Source organism: Guyanagaster necrorhizus (assembly GCF_019112545.1).
Source record: "Guyanagaster necrorhizus MCA 3950 unplaced genomic scaffold BT62scaffold_43, whole genome shotgun sequence".
In the NCBI taxonomy this organism is placed as follows: domain Eukaryota; kingdom Fungi; phylum Basidiomycota; class Agaricomycetes; order Agaricales; family Physalacriaceae; genus Guyanagaster; species Guyanagaster necrorhizus.
This window is the reverse complement of record NW_025064922.1, coordinates 181136-204352: the sequence shown is the minus strand read 5'-3', so window position 1 is coordinate 204352 and position 23217 is coordinate 181136. Positions and strand designations below refer to the sequence as shown.

Below are 23217 nucleotides of genomic sequence, written 5' to 3'. Positions count from 1 at the left end.
ATTGCTTTTGTATTTATACTCTTACCGTGTCCCCTTTGACGACAGCGACGATGGCAGACCTCACGGTCCTTTCTTCCCTTCCCCCAGTGCCTCTAATACCTCAGAGCAGAAGACCGTTCTCTTGGAATGGGACGGGAATTCCACGGCGTTCGAAGAACTCCCTTTCGCCACCGACACGAAATGAGCAGCAATCGTGGTCACTAGACGTGTATTCAAGCAATGTAATGAGGAGCAGGAGATTGTCAAGTACTAGTATTGCGGAGGAGAGGGAAGAGGAAGAGGCGTCAACGTCATCAGTGATGATACTTTCAGGGCCGCGGTCAGATTCCCCAGCACACGATAGGGAAGCCTCGCAGTCGTCTTCCGCATCGGCGTCCACGTCGACATCTACGAGGGTATCGCTGGATACAACCTCAATGTCTTCGTATTCCTCGTCATCAAGTGTACCTTGTTCCCCGTCGTCAAGTGTACCTACTCCAGATGACTCTGCGATGCAGCACAGGACCAGAGCGCCATCGCCGGAACCTTTGCCATCACGAACCACCCGGTACCCTAACACTCGACATCGGCCCACACGGTCTCGAAGCGCACCTCCATTCAAGACCACTTTCCAGCTGGAGAACGACTCCCCCGCAAATTCACCTTCATCAACCGGCTCGACAACGCCGCAGTTCACGAGACATCGCACCAAGAGGAGCATGACTACATGGAATACACCGACGTCGGCCACAAGAACGTGGTCTTTTGGGTATGGGCATAACAAGAACGAGCTGTTGAAGCCGCCACCACCGTTACGTGAGTCTCCGCCGTTTCAGCTCCATCATGACTGCTCAGCCCGATGTTTTGATTGTAGATCGGCCGACGACGTTTTGGCGTCATACGCCTCGCTCCGGAGTGACGTCGTCATCGTACTCGCCTTCTACGCATCTGATACGGCGGTCAACGTTCATCGCAGCAGGGCTCAAGTTCGACAAGCCCGTGTGTGATCTCAGTGCTCTTGGGGTGGAGAGTCGGATACAGAGTCCAGCTGCGTACAAGGTCCGCGAGGTATTTTGGGAAGTGGTGCTATAGCGGGAAAACCGGGACCGTCGGATTTCCAGAGTGGATCATTTGTTCCCAAGGGCATCTTCTCTTTCTTGGATACCACTTTCATTTTGCGCTCTGAAACCAACTTCAGTGCCGCACGTCAACGTGCTTCTCAAGTCCTGATGGACGTTGATACATCCAGACAGTCACATTGAACATACATACCCTCGTGTCAAGCACTTCATTTTTTGATACCCTCCACGCGCCATGATTTATCCTTGTACGTACGCAATGCCTCAATTCATTAGCTAACAGTGCATGTTCGAATAGCAGATATCAAAATCACATAGATGGATACATTTACATTTACATCTACATTATGGACTCAACTATGGACAGTCAGGCTTTCTTCGTCATCATGGGTAGACAGTACTGTAGAGCTGTCTTCTTCATCGACGCTACCACCTGTAGAATCAACAAAAAGCAGCAGGCCTGTCAAAATAAGGCAGATCGCCAAGGCGCCATAGAGAAGTCTATATTGAGCGATGTCGGTGTTACCCCAGCTCCAAAATCTTTGGATGAACATATTCTTGGAAACCTGTCAGACGACGGAAAATCGAACGAGACGCCACATACCGAGAACATGCCGCCCAGCGCCTCGATGACGGAGAAAGAGCCGAAGAGAACTGCACTGTGAGCAGGCACAAATGAATAGATAGCGGGAGCGATAGCAACTGTGAAAGGCGAGAGAGCGGCGAAAACGAGGTGGGCGATTCTATTTGAAGCTGCGATACAAAGGACTGTGACAGTGGAGAAGACGTCGATGGAGAGACAGGTGTAAGCTAGGTGCCTGGTGAACTTGAGAACGGATCGAAGAGGTCGCGCTTTTCGTTGATATAGGATTGCAATGGCTGGCGGAAATTTTTATTCGTGAACTAGGCGGCGCCGGGGTGAATGATGAGCACTTACCGGGATAAAGAAGGAGCAGTGCAAAGGCCGAGGCAAGGAGTGGGAATATCAAGTACCACTGGACCTGTTATGAAGCAAACGAGTCTTAGTACGGATAGGCGAGAAGAACCCGTAAACGTACGAAGAAAGGACCTTCTGAACATATTATCCCGAACCATATTTTGACGATTTCGAAGCTCTGGATTGCTTGGTTGAATATTTCGAGCCATGGAAATATATAGAGTGTCTTACCGGGGTCAGAGCATACACGAAGAGGGCTAGAGCCAACCATGGTCGCTGTAAGGATACCATCACGGGAGAAATCACAGCCTTGAAGACAGGTAAGTTGTAGTCTGGGTTCCGCAGTGTTTCGGGCAGGAGCCAAATGATCAGAACGATGTTTAGCACGGCGACAAAGCTGGATATGACCATCGACAGGTCAAGATATTTCTGGCTTGCAATATCCAGCAGGAGCATGACAAGCTGTTAAATTGGGCCCCATGCTCAGATATATCTTGAACTCGAAAGGACATTTGGGACTAGTACGTACCTCTGTGCCTCCGACATAAAAAAAGATGCTCAGGCCCTTGAGAGCACTGAATAACTTGAACCTGATGGTAACAATTGTCAAAAATAAAAGGGGATTCGTATTAAAAGACTTGCCTTGAACCGGGCGAGGTGCAGTCGCCGATACAACTACGATTAAAGAAACAATCAGCAGTCGTTGAATTGTAGAGTCTAGGCGTACGTGTGAAGTAAGCCATTGAAGGCGATGCTACCCCCAAATAGACAGTCCAGAGCTTGAACGATTCCTACACAAGCGCCATCCTCCCTCTGCAGGAGTCCTACTTGTTGGAGTAGGACGAAGACAAGGTAGCTGTATTATTGATCAATGATAATACGGTACGCTAATTTTTAAAAAAACGCACGATAACGTCGTTCCGGTCATAGAAATAAGCATTACCGGTCTCCTCCCCCACACGTCTGCGATGTGGCTCCACCATCCAATGGCGAGTAGACTCAATACTGGCCTTTCCACGACTATGGGCAAGTTTCCATGTGTGACAAATCACATGGAGTTGAAGGCACTTACATTTCCAGAAGTACCAGTATTCATGCACTCCATCCCTTCGTAATATGATGTAAACTGAGACGAACTCATCGTACATCCCTCGCTATCGAAGGAAATTCAGCAGATAAGTATGAAGAAGAGTAAAAGTACGGACGTGCAGAAAGTACACAGCAGCTACAAGAAACAGCCTTAGACCAACGCTGTTAATCACGTACAAGAGGGATTGAAGGAGACACTCACTTGCAAAGGTTCCGTCTTCGGTTGTCGTTGCTAGCATCGGCCACCTCATATCTTGGCAATAGAGGCGACGTGTCGGTGACAGCACCGGCAGACAGACTGACTTCAGAATCTTGCGTCGACATTACAATGGTCACCTGGGATGGTAGTTTTAGAACAAGGCTGTGCGTCGAACTAGGGCATCACAGGCCGCGACTATCCGATTACCAAGGAAAGTGTAAATGTAGTAGAATTACGGCATGAAATGGGCAGATTCGTATTGAAGCAGCTGTACAGCAACGGCAGGGGGCTCGTGGTCAACCTCCGAATCGACGCTTTCAGCATGGACTGCGACTCCAGCGTCAGTTCTCCCAAAATGAAATTCTAAAATTAGCATTGTAGCAAATGAGCCGTAGGGATGTATATCCATTTGATATTTTTCGAGATTGGAGATGGTTCTCCATTCAGCATTTCTGGCGATCGTGAAAGTGTGCGTTGGATCGACGACAGGGAGGAGAGAGCAAACGAAAGAGAGCAGTAAAGTGATACACATACATCGAAAGATCTCACAGATTCTTTCGAAGGTTTTCCTCGAGCGTCAAAGGACATTGAAAGATCTGAACCCGATATGTCAGATACCGACTCGGATACGCGTCGATTTCGGGCCGCAATTAGTCGACGGCCCCGAGTCGGGTGGCAGTGTAAGACCCATGCTAGGCGACCTTGAAGCTCTTCAGAGAAGATGAGAGCAAACTAAGAAGGTGTCAGTGTACGGTTAAACTGGTGACACAAGTCGAGGGGTGCTGCGGTGTATACAAAGGATCATAGATAAGCAAGCAATAAGCACTTGTTAGCTGGCACGAGACAAAAAGCAATAGACTGAAGCAGAGAGATAGACCATCATATCATTTCAAGTGAAAGCCGACGAATCTTCCATCGAGTAAAGTTGGAGGAGAGACAGCATTGTGGTGGCTGTGCAGCATCAGTGCTGAAAAGTAACAGAGACAAACAGGACCTTTGGCTACCGACATTGACGCGCCGATTGACTTTGCCCGGTATAGTTCTTGCAGTTGAGCATAAATCCTTCAAATTATATTCCCGCTCGAGAATCGAGAGAATGTTTGAACTTTCAAGCTCCGACTGCGACTAGCTTCAGAGCCTCTGCTTCTCTTTGGAACGTATTTCGGTACGGGAAGCGCTGAAGCAAGATTCTTTAAAACAAAACGTCGTAGAGGAGAAATGGAACGGTTGTAAGTGTATGCATACAACCCTGATCCATAACGATTTGGCCTGTGCATCTCATCCGCAGAGAAAAGACGTCTTTAGTGCTAGACATGTCCAGTGTATGGACATGAGGACATCCGGCTATGAAATGTTTTACGGTGCGTTTATAACAAGTACCATGGTTGCCGGTATGCATGCCAATCTTGACATAGTTTTTCAGGGATTTTGCATTTACGTTGGTCTTCCCCAGGATTAGATATTGAACGCTGCAATAGCATTCTCTCTTTGGAGCACCTCGAGGAGCGATCATGGTCATACGTATAGCGGGCAAGGATTTCCTCATTTGGGCATCACCGCTAACGTGCGAGTCGGACGCGGATGCAACCGCATGGAGACTACATCAGTAAGATCGACCAATGCTACGCGGTCGATCACTGGCGTCGACCATCAATCTGAGATGCAGACGGTCCTCGATCAAATTTCATTCGTTGCCCCTTGTTCCTGCGCTGCTGCCAGTGTTTCGTTTACGACGGTCGTACGAGAGGATGCACCAGCGTCCGACTGGTATATAGGTACGGGCGTGAAAATGGGAGGAGATCAGGTTCTCCGCATCGTACAGTCTTCTACCACCATTACTACTATCTCTTCCTCCAATGGCTCTCTCTACTGCTATCTGTTCGCAGTCTTTCGCCTCCTTGGTTTCCAAGAAGGGTCTGAGGGAGACGATCATTTTGGGTTTCTCCTCGATCTCTTCGAACGTCAAAACCCTCATCGCACCACCGACTCGGACTGAGATCGGTGCTTGCTGGGAGCTCTGCCGTCTCCAAAATGGGATGGGATGTGCAACGGTGTTTCTTCCAGTGGGTGAGTGTGGATGTCTGTGGACTTCCGTTTCCGTTCGCTAACCGGGAATGATAGCGTGGTCTTTAGCGATGGTGTACCACGCTTACCCTCAGCTGACGGGACTGGAATGCCTTATCCGGGCCGTCGTCTACTTTTTCCTTTGCATCGGGATCAAATGCTTGGTGAGTCTAGATGTTCGAAGCCGTCTTCGCTATCTCATCCTTGATCTCAGATCATGACCATTGACGACATCCTCGACTATGATATTGACGCGAACGTGGAGCGCACGAAGAATCGGGCACTCCCTAGAGGTGCTATCAGCATTGAGCGTGCCTGGTTGTTCTTCGCTCTCCAAGTCGTGATTGGTGTCTTTTTGGCTTTCAAGGTTCTAAGTCCCGGAGCGTACGTGTTTCCTCTCTGATACAGGTTTTCTATGCTTACCATACTCGTCTATTCAGTCTACGTATTTCCATGTACGTGTGGCCGTTGTACGTGCTGTACCCCACATACAAGCGCTGGATGTACTTTGCGCCCATTCCTTTGGTAAGTACCTTTGTGATTCATGCAGAAATCAGCGATCTGACGTTCCTTCAGGGCTTGATGTTCAACATCGGTATCTACATGGGCTGGGCAGACCTGGCGCCTGACGCCAAAATTTCCTACCACGCCCTCACTGCTGCATACCTCGGTGCGACGATGTGGACGATCACATACGAGACGGTGTATCAGCACCAGGACAAGGTGGATGATGTCAAGATTGGCATCAAGTCGCTCGCCATATTGTGCGGCAAATACACGATTTACATCTGCTCCGCCACCACTGTCGGCTTTGCAGTGTTGATGTCATTGGCTGGTGTCCTCAACGAGCAGGGGATTGCGTATTATGTTGCCGTGGCGCTTTCTAAATCCATTCTTCTGAAGGAGCTCGTCGTGACGGATGTTGACAAGCCGAGGCAGTGTATGAAGTTTTTCTTGCACACGCCGACGATTGGGAATCTGATACTTGCTGGATTGGTAGTTGATGCTGTTGTTCACCGGGTCATTGAAGGAATTCCTCTCTAGTGCACCACATTCGACTGTACTAGTAACTTAACAATATTTATTTGCTCCCACTATTTTCTTTTCACAACGAAGATCATCGCTTGCGGTGTGTCGTTGCCGAAGGGGACGCAAATCATATTCTAAAAGGAGCTGTGAATCACGCTTGCCGACTCGGAAGATCTGTTACGTTCTTTGCAGTATACCACGGACCGCAGATCCTGGGCGGCCCCGAGTCGGGTTCATCATAAATCAGTGTCTTAGATTGGTTGCTGCGTATCGTCCTGGCATAAAATCATGCATAGAATATGAATCATACTGTTGACTCAGGAGACATTTCCATGGACTGCTATGCTGTCGCCTGATCAGAGTATGCTTTAGTATGCATATATATATCTACCAGCAGGTCACTTTAAGCTGAAAAAAATCTTAGAGAAGACACAGGGCTTATTCTTCACTGATGACAAAGTGGAATCACACTGATACCAGGGCCACTAGGCTGAAATCCAGCACCGATCGAAGGCCCAAGTGGGAATTTCTGATACATTATTCTAACGATGATAGAATTGTCGACGCTTGCTCTGCGGCTCAATCCAGGAGAAGACCTGTGTGTGCATTAAATAGGGGGGGACCATTCGATCGATCGATGTACAGTATCAATTATGTATGTTCTCGAATGGCAATAAGGACAATATCTCGTGAAAGGTAATTGTTTGCGGTGATTTTGTTCAGCCTACACCTGCTCCTCGCAGAGAGCAATGCTTCGTCAACAATCTACATCAAATGGTGGTTTTAGATATGGCGGCGGTGGACCTGGCATTGGACGGAGGGTCACATGCAATGACAAGCTGTAAGCACTTAGCTGTAGCGAGAAGCGGACACATATGTCAGAACTTAGGGCCCAAGAGGCGAAAACTCAATTCCATAAATACGACCGAAGATTCTAATATATATTTTCAGGAATATCAACGGATAATGTAATGCATCGACGGAGAGAAAGACTTCAGAGTAAGCTAAACGGAGCCATGAGGCATTGAAACTTGAACTGAGCGTCGCTCAACTCCAAACTGTTTTGGACGACTGGTCCATTATCCGGACTTGACTCTCGACCTTGGTGCAATAAGGTAACCTCTCTCATGCTGACTGGCGATAAGGGTATCGATAAGTCAGCAAATAAACATGAGAGGGCAGTTTCGGTTATGTTGCCTTACTGAGCAACGCTAGCAAGTGCCGTATAATCACGACCACGTGCTCATAAAGTGTTACGCATTACGTGCGGTAGTGTGACAAATGGAAAGTGCTATCCTCCTTTGCTTCCTTCTACCACCATGATTCGCATTGCATTGTGGAACTTTCAAAAACATGGTGATGTTGAGAGGTTCAGCCAATGCCCATCATCGGACCTTTTGGATTCCCTCTATTTATAGTCAAGTGTTTCACGATCGCTACCATATTTCATTTTTTTTGTCTCCTGTTGTGCCTCAGTCTTTTACAATCATTCTGGTGAAGACTGAGACCGTTGTTTACTAACAGGTGAGAGCTAACTGTGGAAGTCGTCCTAGTAGACCCTGAAGTGACTCTGCTCAAGGCTAACCGACCCTGATCTAATGTGAATATACTGTTTCTGGTTGATATGGAGAAAGGGTTATAGCGTCAGTATTTTTCACGTTCTTATTCAATGGCTTTGGAAGCTATAATATATATCCAATCTCATACCGGATTACACTATTAACCGATGTTCATACCAAAACGCAGGCGGCAACATGGCGAACATGGGCCTTCTCAACAAAACTGATGCTACATCGAACTAGGAACCAGCAGAAATTGTTCCCTTGGCTTCGTTTCTTCCGCGGGGCAACCGCGGGTTCATTGGTCCCGCACCATATCCAAAAGTCTAGGCCATCGTTTTAGTAGACATCGTGATCGATAACCACTCTAGAATTTATAACAGGTCACCGACGCTAAACTCTTCTTAGCTAAAGCTCCCTCTTGCACTCGGAACCAATCAAAGAAGATGGCATTGACATGAAGAAGTATACTCCCGATGAACTATTGGAAATGCGCCCTGTTAAGCACAATTCTTGAATGCGTAACTGGAGCCTCGAAGGAGAATGTGGCCCTGGAAAATTTCTGATTCTGTATGATACCTGCTGCCAATTACGGATAGGAGATAGTTGACCTCAGCTTAGAAGACGCACTACAACGACGACGGTCGACGGTTGACCACCTACACATCCTCTAACGATCCCATGATTCCTGGTTATTTTCAACGAACTCCCTCACTTGGACCCAATCCCTGCAAACGTGATCAACATGATTTCCGGATACTCCCATATCAGTTGAACCATCCGACAAAACGAGCACCTGGCCAGGCTCCAGCGTAATGTCTGCGGTACATTGTACTGTCTGCCTTAGAACGTCCAGGCAATACTCCGTCTCTTTGGAGTCGATGGAATTAATGTCGCGTGCCAGTGACTCGCCGTTGAAAATGTCTCGAAGTGTCACAAAGGCAACACGGACTGTATTCAAGCACCTCAGCTGCAGGTACAACGAGACATCATACTTGCTGCCGTCCAGCAGGATCTGACCTCCATGCGGAGGAGTCAGAGACGCCCATTCGTCGTCCGACGTGATACTGTAATTCCCGAACTGGAATCTCAACACGGCGTCGTTGATTCGTTCCGGCAGCTCGCTGATTTCTCCCCAGTATGTATGTAAATCTTCGACAAAATCAGATCTGAGGATATTACACAGGAACTTGACGATATCTCACCTATGATAGATGAGTATTCTGGGGTTTCGTGACGCGCATATAGCGTGCTGAGTATGTTGAGCGCTGTGCCGATTGAAAGCAAAGTGATGCCTAGCGTCAGGAACACAGAGCGCGTCATGGGACGAAGCATGTTGGGTGTAAGTAGGGTAACGGTTAGTCGCTTTATGAAATGGCTATAATGGAAGAATGCGGGGCGTGCATACGCTCCAAAGAATCACAAGGAAAAAGTTTGTTCAGCTCGAACGATCGTATAATTCATGTGGAGATCTTACCAACTCATCTAAGCGATACTATTGGTACGATGGAATGTTCACCTGTATCAGAAACGGCGTCAGCCGTGAACCGTCCGCTCCTACGGGCAGTTTCGAAGCTCCAGATCGTGTCAAATGCTACATGTATTCAATAGACGCAAGAAACAAAATCCCTGGGCGTTGCACTGGAACAGCTAGTGAGGGGAACTCGGAAAACACGAGATCACTTCGTGTTTAGATAGGCTGGGTCCGGATACAGATGCACCGGATTGCCGAATTAAAGGTGGAGATTTGGGGTTCGTTGAAGAGTAAGGGGCGCTTCCTCGGGGGAGGATTTATTTTCGTGCCATGAGAATAAATCATCAATTCCGGAAACGTTCAACGTATATAAACCACTGACTTGCACTTTAGAACAGCATCTCTCCCTTCTCACTATCAGAATGAAGTTTGTATTCGCCTTCTTATTAGTAGTGCTCGGCGCATCTGCGTCCACGCAAGCATTATCCGTTGATACTGGTGATTTACCTTGACTATGTTTGCTCTCTGTTTTACTGACTGCGCTCGCAGACGGTCAAGCCTGTAAGGCGTTTCTTACTTCAAGATGCGCCAAGCTGACTTAAATCCAGTTTCTCGGCGTTGGTTCCGGGCTGCAGAGGCAGAGCCCGCGAAAGAAGAAGTCAAAAGATCGGACTGACATACACCGGTAAGCGAAGTAGGTAAAATGTGAAAATCAACGTACTGAAAAAAATTTCCGGAGCAGCTGCGAGGGTGTAGAGACGCGTTCTTTTACCGCGGAAGGATCATTTAAATATCCAATAATATGCAAATGCCAATATGATGTTTATGGAAAGAAATAAGAGAGCGAAAAAAGGTCGAACTGGAAAGATACGGAAGCTTCTGAAGATATTAATCATGGGAAGGCGTGCTCTTCAGAGAATCATTTTTTAACGGCGGCCAACCACGACTAGGACAGATCGACGAAAAAGAGAAAGCAGGACTGACATAAGACAGCAGAATTTCCTAGGCTCCGTACTGCGGTTGGTCACGATGGCGTAGGCTGCTTTGCCAGTCTCTGTACATGCATTCTATAGACATCTGAAAAATGCAAAGCGTTGAGAATCAGACATAACAAATGAACAACGCGTGCCGCGTGCACTATGGAAAACTGACATGAAATAGAGATGTAGCGGAATGAACTACGCTCCTAGCACGAAGGCAAAGAAACTGGAAATCACCAAAAGATTTATGGACAGAATAGGTTAAAGGCCTGGCAGCTTTGCATCTGTCTAAAGTTATTCTTTCTTCTCTCGCCGCTTTCAAGGAGGTACAGTCTGAGTCGAACGTTATCGCACAAGACCACTAGCATCCACATAACTACGATATGATGAAGATGAGCATCTCGGGATTTAGACTCCAATGAAGGAGGAAAAAAAACATATGGTCAATTCAAATTGCTTGATGTGAAGACTCTGCGGGTCAAGGACTCGTATTCAGCTAGAAGTTATAGCATGCAATCTCACTTTGATGTGTTAGTCTGGGACGGTATGGCGCAGAGATCTTTGAATCTACGTACGCATTACTAATGGAATGGTGATACTGAAATGAAGTTAACATTAATCAAGCTCAGAGGCCAGAGTCCGACTCACGTCTAGAAGAAAGAAAGTTCGCCATATGTCGTTAGACAAAATTAACAAAGGCGTACCAGGAAGTAGGGGCCCAGGGGGGAATCAACATTAGCCATTGCCTGCTGTGGATAATGACGAACATAGCAGTTCACTGGCTCCAGCTGAGGGTCGGTACGCAGGTTGGATCTGTGGAAAGGCTCAGCTAGGTGAGTTGCTGGGTAAAAGATACCTACAGAGTGTTGATGATGAGGTCGCTCTTGGACAAGACTTTCATAGCCGGCCAAACTATTACTGAGGATGATAGAAGAGAACTGCCGGGCGCCGCAGATGATGATGGGAGGAAGCTTCGAGGAAAGGTCGAGTAGTACAAGCAAGCCTTTATGGATCTCAGAACTGGGACCTGCGCATTTCTTGTGTAAGCCAAGGTTTGGAATCTTGGGTTCATTGGGCTCGCTGGATGCCTAGCTAAAAGAAGGAGCGTTAGCACTGCACAGGGAAAAAAAGGCGTACGCATACCAACTGCCGCCTGCTTGTTCAAGAGTCGCACCGACATTCAATACACAGCATGTTCCTACACCGCGGTTGTTTCGTCGCGTCATACTATACTCGTCGACCATCGTGGAAGCGCAAAGGTCATCATCAAAGGAGAGACTGGTTGAAGTGGCCTGAACTCGAACGATTACTCTTAGCAATGAAAACAGTCCCTGACATCACAAGAACGTACATGTGCCTTATGGTACAGCACTGACACTGGCAAACGTTATGCCCTTGCTCATCGTCCGTATTCTTGTTGCGTTGGTGTTGAATGCGAGTCTCGGCCTTGATGGGGCCATGGCACCGCCTTGACGACGCCGTGCCCTTGCTCACCAGATACATAGTGTCGAGGTTTCCTCATCACAGCGTGCGCAGCCTGCCTCTTGACAATAGATCCATCGTATTTCACTCCGTCGTCTTGGCGGATGGGATAGTGGACGAGAGCCGAAGATAGCCGGTGTGGGAAAGTGCACTTTCTGACTGTCTGCCACATCTCGGACGCAGGGGATGCGATGGTCGTGGAGCTCAGGGGGAATGGATATTAATCCGGGTTCAGAACGTTCGAGTTCCAGTGCGTGCCAGGCCAACATTTACCATACAAACTTTGGTCACTAACTTTTGGATGTAGGCCATACCTAATCAGCATTGTTGGTATCCTTTGTGGATTTCTTGGACAGGCAATTATGGGATATTTTTGGTGGAAACGTGATGCTCATTCAGGTTCTCAGATGTTCGTAATAATGGAACGGCAGGTAGAGGAACAACGACTATATATGCCAAGGTGACCTTCACAGTTGTCCTCATTTGGCTCATTCTTATCATTCGCTTCTTTGCTCAGTTTATATTTATTACGATCCTCTAAAGTATCTTTCGTGCGTACTCACTGATGTGCCCTCATTGCGCTTTTTCTTATCCTCGTCATTTAGGTATATGCTCAGGTCTTGTATGCTGGTGGAATGCGATACTTTCTGTGCGACTATCCTACTTGCGACGGGAATCAGATATCAAGCAGGGAATGGAATAGACTGAAATGGAACATCAAAAACGCGTCTCGTGAACAGGTAATGGGTCTCCGGATCGTTGTATACTGCTCTGCTTCCCTCGTGCGGTGCCCAGCTGACCTCTGGTTGGCCGCAGTACGATACCAAGTGATGTCGAATACCGACTGTATCTGAAAGGGTCCGACGCCACATATTAGGTGTATAAAAGGTCGCCATTGAAGAAATGCGATTTTGCCATCAGATCTCGGAGTCTTGCCCATACACCATCAGATTGCTCACCATGTGGAACGTCAAGTCAGAGAAGAAGCCTTATTTTGGCTTTACGGGGATGACACTCAACGCTTGGGTCAATATCGCGTGCATCACGGCTATGACGCTTTTTGGTACGACCCATCCCCATCTTCCCCACGTTTCTGTTCAAGTAGAGGTGTTAGGATATGATCAAGGCGTATTTGGCGGGATCATCGTCACGGATGATTTCTTGAAACAGATGGGCTACCCCAACTCGAGCCTCCAAGGCACAATTGTGTCTCTGTATGATATTGGATGGTAGGTCGCTTAGTGTCTCGGGCCTTTCATTCGAATATGACAAGTCGTCTTCACAGTTTTTTCGGTGCCATGGGTTCGTTCGTTATTGGCGAGAAGTTTGGGCGGAAGAAGATGCTCATGTTTGGAGTCATCGTGATGTCCATTGGAGCCATCATACAAACCGCGTCGTATAATGTACCTACAATCATTGTTTCTCGCATCATAACTGGCATAGGCAATGGGTGCGTTTCCCCGTTCTTTTGCCGTTTTTTCTTCTCAATGATGTCCGTGTAGCATTAACACGGCCTCAGCCCCAGTCTGGCAAAGCGAGACCACCAAGCCCTCACTTCGCGGAAAGGTTATCGTTCTTGGAATGATGTATGGAATCTTCTCTATCTCTGCGTGTGCACGCGAATAACGTCCCTACTCAGCATGAACATTGCGGGATACGCGATCAGCAACTGGATGACGTTCGGACTGAGCTATGTCAAAGGGAGCGTCAGCTGGAGGTTCCCACTTGCTTTTCAGCTTGTCTTTTCCGCCATCATGCTTTGCACCGTTCCGTGGCTTCCCGAGAGTCCCCGTTGGCTTCTCGCTCATGGGCGTGAGGCAGAGGGTATGTCAATCCTCGTCGCACTTGAAGGAGAGCACGCCAAGTCGACAGACGCTGTCATTATGGCACAAAAGGCGGAGATTCTGGAGGCAGTTCGCATCGAAAGAGAGACCTCTCCTAGCTTGTCGGATCTCTTGCATGGGCGCACTGGCGAGACTGGTATGGTGAAGCGTATGGGCCTCGGCGCCGGTGAGTTATGCGTTCTCCATTGGAGTTAAGTTCCTGACGCTCCCATCCTTAGGGACGCAATGGATGCAGCAGTTGTCCGGGATCAATGTCACCAGCTACTAGTATGTTAAAAGCCCTTAACATCTGTTCCTTCGCTGACTGTTCACAGTCTTCCTCTGGTCTTACAGAACTCCGTCGGTCTATCGAACCGTCTTTCTCGACTCCTCGCTGCCTGCAATGCCATCTCGTACCTCGTCTTCTCCTTCGCTGGCCTTCACCTTATCGAACAAGCCGGTCGGAGAAAACTCTTGATGTGGGGTGCGGCAGGTCAGGCTGTATGTTACATCTTCATTACAGCTTTGCTCTCCCGCGGCAGGCCGAACTATGGTGCCGCCGCGACCACTTTTTTCTTCATGTACTACATCTTCTTCGGGATCTGTTGGCAGGTGAGTGCGGAGCGTACCTTTTTGACAGGATAGTTCTCTGAGTGCTATGTTACTGTAGGGCATTCCTTGGCTCTACCCCGTGGAAATCAATTCCCTATCAATGCGGACAATGGGCGCGGCATTGGCCACGGGGAGCAATTGGATATCCAACTATTGCGTCGTACAAGCTACGCCTCCAGGCATTCAGAACCTCGGCTGGAAGTTCTACCTTATCTGGATGACGTTTAATATCATGATTATTCCTGTGGGTCAATGCATAGTTATTGATGAAAGACGGTGGCATGCTCAAGCTTTCTCTAGGTTGTATACCTCTTTTATCCTGAGACTTCGAATAGGCATCTAGAGGATATAGATCGTTTGTATAGAGAGCACAGGGGAATGGTTTTTGCCTTCCGACATAAGGAGGCTGTTCAGATGGAACGACCGGAGCGATACTTGCTAGCAGATGAAGAGAGGGTATCTCAGGTGAAGAAGGATTTTGTTGACGGAGGAAGTATCAACCAAGTGAAGAACGTTGAGCATGAGGTGGATGCGTAAAAACTGCTTACACCTAGGAAGAATGGACACAAAGGTGTTACGAAATATGTCAACTATATATACCCACAGTGTGATCAATGTCATCCACAAAAGACTATTGGACTCCAACGGCCCTCTATAATATGGAAGTTCTTTTCGATAATTGTCTTTTATACAGACTAGACTTGCATAATAAGAATGGCCTCATTGAAACTCGAGCACTCAAGCTCATCTCACTCTCTGTAATCATTCCAAGCATCTGGACGTAATCATATTCTGAATCTATAAGATAATATACATTTGAACACTTGGGAAAACATAGAAAAGCCAGATGAAGTTCGAGTCTCCAATCTATAGAGGTACGTTACTCTGATGGATGATATCGAACCGAAGCACAGACCGGCAACAATTTTGAAGCATGGTAATCCCTCAGTTCATAGTTGATACGGTGGGTAAGGAAATATTCGTACGTCAGGACTGGATGGGGACCCGTGAAAAAGCTGAGCGTAAGGATGCACTGGAACGGCAGAGTCCGACTCGTATTGAGACATGAGAGAGAAGGATGACGATGACTGAAGCACAACACTTGGTCGGAGAATAGGAGGCAGAGACAGTCTATCAAACAAGATTTAGTCGAGGTCCATTGAATTATAAGTAGTAAGCGTACTTCGTAAATCTGACAGAATTCCAGCGTAGACATCGTTGGTAATCGGTAAAGTCGTCACGCAGTAGCCCAGCAGAAGTGGTGGCCAATCTCTACAATGATCATAGTTTTTATCGCATTGCCCACCGGCATTTCCGTTGGAAGAAAAACTCGCTGCTCTTCTCCAGCGTTTCCATCCCTGGTCCAACCTAGTTGTAGTTTATCGGCATCAGAGAACTTGAATAAAAGGTAATTTGAGGCCTACTTGGAATCTAGGATAAACAAGCGACTTGGGTGGTATGCGTGTCTGGAAAACGGTGCACAAGAATGACAACACTCTATCCGGCGGATCGCAAGGGAATGGAACACAATTCTGGGGACCGCAAAATCGAAGCTAGGATATGCAAGCGAAAAATAAGATGGGTGAGGGCTGTGGATAGGGATGACGGGGAATCTGACGTGGACGTAAGCTTTTGACGTATGAGCCAGTGCCAGGGTTACTGTTGTCATGATTGGCGAGGGACTTCAATTTGGCTTAAGGTTAATAGTTGTAGCTGTGGTGCTGTGGGATGAGAACAAGCCCAAATGTGCTGCTGATTCCTAGACCACCTATAAAAAGGTAATTCAATTCAGCGAGAGAAGGAGAGAAGGAGCTATACGCACATTGATGGCCGTCAGAAACTCTCAGCCTCTATTGACTGCAGTTGAGACCTTTCATTCAAGTAATGCAAAGCAGCGGGCAGTTATGCGCCCTCCTTACCTTCCAATTCGCTGATCCTCGAGCATCATCAAAGTTACAGCAAGCCGTTGGGAACCATTCGTGGTACAAAATCGTCCCAAATATGCTATAATTGCTATACTTTGGTTGAGAGAAAGGAGCAGAAGATATCAGAACAGCTTACCTTGGCGCTTTCTTGCGATTGTATTGTATAACTGGCTCTTTGCGTCCTTCAATCTTTGGGTGGGAGCACACCCGCTGCTGAATTAAACGGTTCTCTTCTCTAGATACACGAGTTGTGATATATGTTCCTATGTAGCGAGCTGTAAATCATGACCCGGCATATGGAAGAAATTACCTACAATGCTGCCAAAAGCCTGTAGTCAGCTCCGTCGATCGCTGTCCTCTTTCAACGTCCTAAAAACGGCTTCTCAAAATCTGCAGACTATGAGATACACGATGTCAGCGCTAAATCCCAAGAGCGAGAACCATCCAACATACGCGTCTTGATGATGACAAAGCGCTCTACAGATTCGTGCCAGTGGGCCAGAGTATTGACATCCGAAAGACAGAACAAAAGCTCCAACAGAGGTTCAGTGGTAGCAATTCGCGGCAGTAAACGTGAGAGCAGCAAGCAGCATGTCAGACAGAAAGTTCGGTGATGAGAGGGGCGTCGAGAACGGTATCAGTGAATTCGGTCCGGATTCCGGGATGGCCGGAAAACGGCATTGTGGCGCACATCCAAACTTGGAATCTGCTTTCACCAACGACGTCCCTCTCTTGCTCTACATGCTAGCGGTGCTCCCGGAGACATAGATATATGCTTTTAAGATATAATATGGATATTACAGCCGTACAGAACGCGTCGATTCGTAGTTTATCGCCCGTAGTCGATCTTCGACAGTATCTGTGGGTCCATCTCAGTCCGGTTACTTGCCATTTAGTGAGTTTCCTGATGAGATGGTCAAATCACTTTTCTCATTCTTCGACAGAATACGATGGGATTTCCTCTTCGTTTGACTATCCTGGGATGCTAAACCAGCCCCTTTTCCGCTCTCCCACTCCTTTGTCACCCGCTGCCTTCGCGTTCAACAGTATTCTCTCCTCCCCTTCTCTAAACTACTACTCTAGCCTGCAAAGGCTGTGCCCGAAGAGTATCGATTCCATCCAAGACTTTCAGTCTCAGCTAGAGACATACTTTTCTTCTGGTCTTCTTGATGACGTTTGTCCCCCTACGCGAAGAGGCAACACCTCACGAGCGCAATTCTTGTGGCCGCGTACCCTAGACATAACGGTTGCAGGTCGGCTTCAAATCGTCGCGAATGCATCGCGTAAGGCGGGATTTGCGACCATCGGCGCTTTTCCCTTTGTTCCATTCACCGAATTCATCCGAAGGCGAATACGCAGGGCATGTTTCGCTTGCGCATTGCATTTCTGCTTTCGTTCGCGATAGCTCTCAAGTGGCCGGTTTTTTCTATACAAACACTTGGATGCTGTCTCGTACCACAGCAGGCAGATCGACGAGCCTCATTTCCACTTCCCCGGTATGCGCTTGCCTCCACACTTCGTCTCCAACGTGTTCTATCAACACCTCTCCCCAGCTATACCAAAAATGCGCTTATAAATTGGGCATTCTTTGCATTGAGTCCATACGTTTGGCCGAGTGCCTGACTTTTGTGCGAAAAAAAAACGAGCAGATATCGTGGGACTTGCTGTTCTCGCGGTGGATGAATGGCATTCAGGACCAGATAGCGAAGATAGCGCCAGCTTTACTTGCGATAACATCTACCTGTGCTGTGAATAAAGAGGCTCGTAAACAGCTTGAGGAGGCTTCAAATCATACCGCTCCCAATGCGCTGCCCTCAAGCAATAACTCGACGCCGACTAATATGACCCGACCACAGCACCATTCTCTGATAATATCTTATCCGGTGTTTCTATTGGCAAGCGCAACGATCCATGGCTGGTAAGTGGCACCGATTGACGGAAGGTGTCAATGCACGGACGGATCTCCTTTGCAGCAGTTTTTTACATTGTTCAGAGAATCAGATGAAACGGGCCTTGCCACATCTATAAGTGTCGTGCTTCTTTACCATGTGGTCCAAATCACATGTACATTGCACAATCCACTCTTGCGTCTCCGTCTTCCATCTGGATGTTTCTTCACTGGCTCAACATCACAGTCAGTACTGTATCAGATCTGCTATGGCATCTGGGCTTGTCAGTAACTTTCCAATTCTCCTGACGATTCCTATTGCATCTCTGGTTTCGACAGGTCCCCGCCTCCTCCAACGTAAGAGATCGTTGTGCAGAAGACGATCAACTGATTAACGTTCAAACCTTTCAGGTTTATAGATGGTCTTCCAGAGCAAAAGCCTGAATCTCTTCCGTCGTACGTAGATCCTGTCCATCTGAATGACCCATAATGACTCTATCCTTCATAGTCCTCCTCAGCCTATTACCTTTGGATGGTTGGTTTTATTTTCACGTCCTAGGATATACGTACTGATTATGGGATTGTTAGCTCTACCCCGCCCCTATATGCACTGGTTATTGGCATCGACAAATACTTTTCGAATGGGGTCCGAGATCTGAAGGGTGCAGTTGCCGATGCTGACGCAGTCAATACATTTTTGCAAGAGACTCCTCGTTCCAAAAGACCAAATCAAGAATCTTCGCAACGAGGATGCCACGAGAGTTACTATCGAGACAGAGATTAAGAGGCTTGGGGACAATGCAGCAATCAAAAAGGACGACCCGATTCTCATCTACTATGCAGGGCACGGAGCCGAAGCGGATGCGCCGTCTGGATGGCCCAGCACCAGCAAGAAAATACAAATGCTTGTTTCACACGACTTTGATCCTAGCGAGTCGAGTGACTCCAAGCGAGGTCAAGGAGTACTAGATGTGAGGCTCTCTCATCTTCTTGCAGACCTCGCTGCGAAAAAATCTGACAACATCGTAAGGTTCCACCTGTTCTTATCATGCATGGTATCTGATCAAGTGCATCGACAGACCGTCATTTTTGATTGTTGTCACTCTGGCTCGGGCACGCGAATGGAAGGCAATGATCCTACTTTTGCCGTTCGCGGGACCGATCTCTCTAAGACTTATACAGTTGATCAAGACCTCTTGCATGACATTGAGCCGGATGCTCGGGCGGGTGTCGTTGCAAAGGGATTCGAGAAGTCCGGTCTGTCGTCACATATGCTCCTTTCAGCATGTAAAGCGGGACAGGCAGCCATGGAGAAACTCGGACGTGGCGCCTTTACTTCAGCGTTGTTGATCTTGTTACAGGACAACGGCGTCGACAAGCTTACATACAAGGATGTAATAACCAATCTGCCTGATCTTCCCGCGTAGGCCCACTTTCGTATCCTAGTCTACTAAAACTGATCTATCTGTTATAGGCAAGATCCACAGTGCAAAGGAGTCCACCAAAACCGATATCTTTTCAATTCCAAAGTAACCAACCCACAATGTGAATTATACCCCATCCGTGCCTCTGGCATGCCGGGACGGTACACTTTGGAAGCTGGCGAGGCCCATGGGATCACAAGCAAGGCCGAGTTCGTTGTCTTCGCTGATAGAAACGTGGTATCTGTGCTTGGAACTGTCGTTGCTTCAACCACCACCGCTTTTACCACCACGTGCGATTTCGCTCCGCGCGGCGATGAAACACCATTCTCCCTTGCTAGTATTGGATATGCCTTGCAGACTGGAGTCGGCGAGGGACAGGATATTTGCCTTTTCATCGAGCCTGATATAAAATTACTCGGTGTCTTTAAGCAGATAGCCGACGAGATGCAAAGCATCGAAGCAGCAAAGAGGCGATTCCGTTTGGTGGAGAAGCGCAGCGATAAGCCGGATCTGGTCATTGGCGCGGATGGTGATGTTGTCCATTTCGAGATCATGGATGAGCGCTGTCGACAACATGAGCTAACACGCATGCCATTCAAAGTCAAAATCGATGATTCAGACACTATCCACCGCATTCTTCAGTGTTCCGCTGATTTTTACTGGCACCTTCATTGTTCTACTAGCCAAGGGGCCCCCCTGGCCAGCAACGTCACGCTCGAGTGTATGAAGCTTAAAGAGACCGGGAAGTTCACAGATGACTTACAAGAGATTTTGGAACCCGATGGCGATAATCTGAACATTGAAGGTGTGATTTCCGTCAATGTCGATGAGGACGCAATGTATGGATTCAAGATAACCAATACGATGTCGGTACCTCTTTATGTTTCGATGTTCTATTTTGATGTCAGTGATTTGAGCATCGGTGCGCTGTCTTGCTGATCCTCACTTCCCGTTCGACTGACCAGATCACCTGCCTTTTCAGATTCGTACTATCAGCCGGGAAGTGCAAAAGATGGCGCCGTTGATGTTTCTCTTCCTGCCAGAGAGTTGTTGACCATCGGGTACGGCGCGAGTGGGACTGTGCCGCATATGTACGCACTAAGGGAGGGACAAGATGTTGATGTTGGCTTCTTGAAGCTCTTCTTTTCGACGGAGAATATAGACTTGTCGGGTATCATCCAAAAGTCGCCTTTCGTCGGCGACCGCGAGAGCAAGTCAAAACCGATGAAAAGGAAACCTATATGGGACTCGATATGTGTCACACTTGTTCAGCGGGCAGGTTCAGCTACTGGGCCGTGAAGATGAAACGTGGCGTTCATATCGGTAAGTAATTTCCTTTGGATTCGATACCTTCAGCGGCTGCCTTGTCATTGTTTCCCTTCCACTCTGCAGTCTATTCGTGATACACGATGTGTAGTCATACCATCATACGAGAAAGCAGTTCACGTTCTTAGTTTCGTATACAGCGTTCCATAAAAAATGACCACCATATTCCTTCGGCTTCTTCATCTTTTAGGTGCATGGTGTAGAATTCAGAGCGTAGGAAAGATATCTGATCAATGGCCATGCCAACACTCTTATCCTTAATTTTCTTGTTTCCGAATATAAAGAAGAGAATACAACAAAGCGATAGAAACTTATGGCCGTGCTCCACAAGGAATTTCAACTTATACTCAATCATACTTCGAAATATATGATGCATTCATGGAGATAGGAAGGAAGTTTTATTCTGCAGAAACGTGCCGCAAGGTGAAAACGAGTGGCATCCAAAAAGTTCTAGGATGATATGTACCGTACCATTGCGAATATGACCAAGAATGTTGCAGGTGGGTGGAGTTAGGGCCCGTAGGTGTCGATGGTGGACTTGGGCACACCTATCGGCAATACATTGCATTATCCATAGCGCAGTGGTGGGTGACAGGCCGGTGGTGGTTATGACATGCATAGGGAACTAGGAAGGGGGGGGGAAGCCGCCGTTCGCACTGGGGAGGGCTCGCGAGGAGAAGCGGACGGCACCGTTGGATCCCCTGGTGTCGGAAAGGTGTGTCTGGGACCGGAGATGGTTGTACGGCGTGGATGCAGACAGCCGTGGCGACATAGTGGGGGGCAGATAGATACCAGAATCGTGATCTTCTATGTCAAAAATGGGGGATACACGGAAATTGAAGAGCGCGATTGTTGACCGGAACCTATTTATTCGATAGTAAGCTAGCACCGGAGAATATAAGCCTACGGAATGCTCACCATAACGTCACCGCTTGAACCTGAGGGTTCCATTTTAGCATGCTTAGAAAAGAGGCAGAATCAGAAATTATACTCACGTATAGAAAGTCGACAGGCAGCGTGAAGGGCGCAGCAAACTCCACAGCCAGGTAACTCAACCGAGAGCGGCAAATTTTTCACATGATGATCAACGACGCGAAAGTGGCGTGTCAACAGATTTCCTTTTCACACTTCGCTTGGCAACAGCTTTCTTTCTACACCCATGATCTTCATTTATGCCTGAAGCCTGAGGGCCCGTTCCATCCCTCGAAATCTGTTACTCCCAGCCCATTGGGCCTCCACGGTGTACGTTTTCGAGCAAAAAAAAACAACAACATCATGAAGAACCAATTAGCTCCCTCGTTGAAGGTGTTTTACTCCCTTACAAGCTTCTCCCCGACGACGGTGCTGACATATAAATGCTGGTTTCATTCGTCGATTACCGTGGCAGCTACTGTGAGGAAAACGCTCTTAGGCCGAAAACCATTGTGCATATCATGAGGCAAAAGCTTAGTAAACATATCTGCAGAGTTTGCATTCCCTCAAACAAACTCAAAATGTAATTCACTGTCTTTCACAAGCTCTCTAATGAAATGTTCTCAAATATAGATATGCTTGACTTTCTAATGAGACCATGTGTTTGTCATTAATGCCACAGCACTCTGGTTGTCACTGTACAATACATCAAGGCAAGGTTGAGGTAGTTAGACCTCATCTATCTAAGACAATATTCATATCATCTGTTGCACTGCAAAAGTAAGAAAAATATATTCAGCCTCAACAGTGGACAGGGTGACAGTAGCCTGATACTTTGAGCTTCAGCAAATTGGACCACCCACTATAGTGAAGACATAGCTAGATGTCAAACAAGTCATATCCTTACAACTTCTATAGTCTGTATCTACAAATCCAACAGGCATTAATGGCTGCTCATGTGAGAAAGAGATACTAAGGTCTATTATCCCCTTTATATATCCAAGGATATATATTAATGCTTTTCAGTGCTCCATCCCTGGGTTAGACTGGAAGTGAGCAAGCAGGCTCACAGAGAAGCACAAGTCAGGATAAGTTGCAAGCTGTCACCACATAATGTGGTCTAGCAGTTATCAGTATAGGAATCTTTCTATAGCATCCTTCTTTGCTTGAGTATTCAGAGACTGTGATTTGTCAAGTATGATTCTGACAGATAAAAGGGTGGTTCATAACTATACATATCTAAGATTGAAGTCTAGGAATATATTCTCCTAATATAGGCACTGCAAGAAGGTGATAGTGCTAGCCTTGAGGTCTTATTCAATCTTCATCTCCAGAAAGTAATGGTTCTCTCCCATATCAGTGAGCTTCTATTTCTTCTCTAATTCCTTCTTCTGTTGGCTTGCCTTTTCTGTAGTCAACAATGCTCCTCACAAATC

The 23217-nt window shown here is 47.4% G+C and overlaps 11 protein-coding genes across 11 annotated transcripts; 6 read left to right on the top strand and 5 right to left on the bottom strand.

Moving 5' to 3' along the window:
• Nucleotides 1-50: 50 nt before the first annotated feature.
• BT62DRAFT_923655 (uncharacterized protein) lies at nucleotides 51-1071 on the top strand (the record flags this gene model as incomplete). The annotated part of the gene is made up of 2 exons (XM_043184539.1): nucleotides 51-795; nucleotides 854-1071. 2 exons carry the CDS (start codon nucleotides 51-53, stop codon nucleotides 1069-1071), a joined length of 963 nt encoding a protein of 320 aa, XP_043034438.1.
• A 127-nt stretch (nucleotides 1072-1198) lies between these two features.
• BT62DRAFT_558260 (uncharacterized protein) lies at nucleotides 1199-3329 on the bottom strand. The gene is made up of 10 exons (XM_043181392.1): nucleotides 3068-3329; nucleotides 2904-3015; nucleotides 2723-2851; nucleotides 2638-2670; nucleotides 2525-2585; nucleotides 2227-2457; nucleotides 2117-2173; nucleotides 1996-2059; nucleotides 1663-1937; nucleotides 1199-1615 (listed from the first exon to the last, which is right to left on the bottom strand). Exons 1-10 carry the CDS (start codon nucleotides 3141-3143, stop codon nucleotides 1412-1414), a joined length of 1242 nt encoding a protein of 413 aa, XP_043034437.1. The 5' UTR covers nucleotides 3144-3329; the 3' UTR covers nucleotides 1199-1411.
• Nucleotides 3330-4928: 1599 nt separating this feature from the next.
• BT62DRAFT_558221 (UbiA-domain-containing protein) lies at nucleotides 4929-6493 on the top strand. The gene is made up of 5 exons (XM_043181391.1): nucleotides 4929-5350; nucleotides 5405-5511; nucleotides 5562-5731; nucleotides 5788-5872; nucleotides 5924-6493. Exons 1-5 carry the CDS (start codon nucleotides 5140-5142, stop codon nucleotides 6389-6391), a joined length of 1041 nt encoding a protein of 346 aa, XP_043034436.1. The 5' UTR covers nucleotides 4929-5139; the 3' UTR covers nucleotides 6392-6493.
• A 2020-nt stretch (nucleotides 6494-8513) lies between these two features.
• BT62DRAFT_975234 (uncharacterized protein) lies at nucleotides 8514-9408 on the bottom strand. Its single transcript, XM_043189183.1, has 2 exons — nucleotides 9145-9408; nucleotides 8514-9091 (listed from the first exon to the last, which is right to left on the bottom strand). Exons 1-2 carry the CDS (start codon nucleotides 9268-9270, stop codon nucleotides 8606-8608), a joined length of 612 nt encoding a protein of 203 aa, XP_043034435.1. The 5' UTR covers nucleotides 9271-9408; the 3' UTR covers nucleotides 8514-8605.
• Nucleotides 9409-9831: 423 nt separating this feature from the next.
• BT62DRAFT_1012158 (uncharacterized protein) lies at nucleotides 9832-10085 on the top strand (the record flags this gene model as incomplete). The annotated part of the gene is made up of 3 exons (XM_043177892.1): nucleotides 9832-9907; nucleotides 9959-9970; nucleotides 10018-10085. 3 exons carry the CDS (start codon nucleotides 9832-9834, stop codon nucleotides 10083-10085), a joined length of 156 nt encoding a protein of 51 aa, XP_043034434.1.
• Nucleotides 10086-10411: 326 nt separating this feature from the next.
• BT62DRAFT_923651 (uncharacterized protein) lies at nucleotides 10412-12043 on the bottom strand (the record flags this gene model as incomplete). Its single annotated transcript, XM_043184538.1, has 8 exons — nucleotides 10412-10486; nucleotides 10562-10722; nucleotides 10965-10987; nucleotides 11038-11039; nucleotides 11094-11202; nucleotides 11250-11477; nucleotides 11533-11587; nucleotides 11884-12043. 8 exons carry the CDS (start codon nucleotides 12041-12043, stop codon nucleotides 10412-10414), a joined length of 813 nt encoding a protein of 270 aa, XP_043034433.1.
• A 788-nt stretch (nucleotides 12044-12831) lies between these two features.
• BT62DRAFT_909386 (general substrate transporter) lies at nucleotides 12832-14843 on the top strand (the record flags this gene model as incomplete). Its single annotated transcript, XM_043183741.1, has 9 exons — nucleotides 12832-12934; nucleotides 12986-13100; nucleotides 13157-13321; nucleotides 13374-13457; nucleotides 13511-13881; nucleotides 13934-13982; nucleotides 14030-14306; nucleotides 14365-14550; nucleotides 14607-14843. The coding sequence occupies 9 exons, from the start codon at nucleotides 12832-12834 to the stop codon at nucleotides 14841-14843; spliced, it is 1587 nt and encodes a 528-aa protein (XP_043034432.1).
• Nucleotides 14844-15074: 231 nt separating this feature from the next.
• On the bottom strand, nucleotides 15075-16238 carry BT62DRAFT_558085 (uncharacterized protein). Its single transcript, XM_043181390.1, has 4 exons — nucleotides 16129-16238; nucleotides 15731-16074; nucleotides 15490-15674; nucleotides 15075-15437 (listed from the first exon to the last, which is right to left on the bottom strand). The coding sequence occupies exons 2-4, from the start codon at nucleotides 15973-15975 to the stop codon at nucleotides 15187-15189; spliced, it is 681 nt and encodes a 226-aa protein (XP_043034431.1). The 5' UTR covers nucleotides 15976-16074; nucleotides 16129-16238; the 3' UTR covers nucleotides 15075-15186.
• Nucleotides 16239-17363: 1125 nt separating this feature from the next.
• BT62DRAFT_558055 (uncharacterized protein) lies at nucleotides 17364-18474 on the top strand. The gene is made up of 2 exons (XM_043181389.1): nucleotides 17364-18149; nucleotides 18205-18474. The coding sequence occupies exons 1-2, from the start codon at nucleotides 17506-17508 to the stop codon at nucleotides 18257-18259; spliced, it is 699 nt and encodes a 232-aa protein (XP_043034430.1). The 5' UTR covers nucleotides 17364-17505; the 3' UTR covers nucleotides 18260-18474.
• On the top strand, nucleotides 18294-21105 carry BT62DRAFT_997422 (uncharacterized protein; the record flags this gene model as incomplete). The annotated part of the gene is given in 9 exon segments (XM_043190653.1): nucleotides 18294-18403; nucleotides 18459-18476; nucleotides 18531-18575; nucleotides 18628-18654; nucleotides 18708-18804; nucleotides 18824-19144; nucleotides 19199-19542; nucleotides 19594-20465; nucleotides 20526-21105. The coding sequence occupies 9 exon segments, from the start codon at nucleotides 18294-18296 to the stop codon at nucleotides 20840-20842; spliced, it is 2151 nt and encodes a 716-aa protein (XP_043034429.1). The 3' UTR covers nucleotides 20843-21105.
• A 168-nt stretch (nucleotides 21106-21273) lies between these two features.
• Nucleotides 21274-21693, bottom strand: BT62DRAFT_937526 (uncharacterized protein). The gene is made up of 2 exons (XM_043187342.1): nucleotides 21527-21693; nucleotides 21274-21494 (listed from the first exon to the last, which is right to left on the bottom strand). The coding sequence occupies exons 1-2, from the start codon at nucleotides 21639-21641 to the stop codon at nucleotides 21418-21420; spliced, it is 192 nt and encodes a 63-aa protein (XP_043034428.1). The 5' UTR covers nucleotides 21642-21693; the 3' UTR covers nucleotides 21274-21417.
• Nucleotides 21694-23217: the final 1524 nt, after the last annotated feature.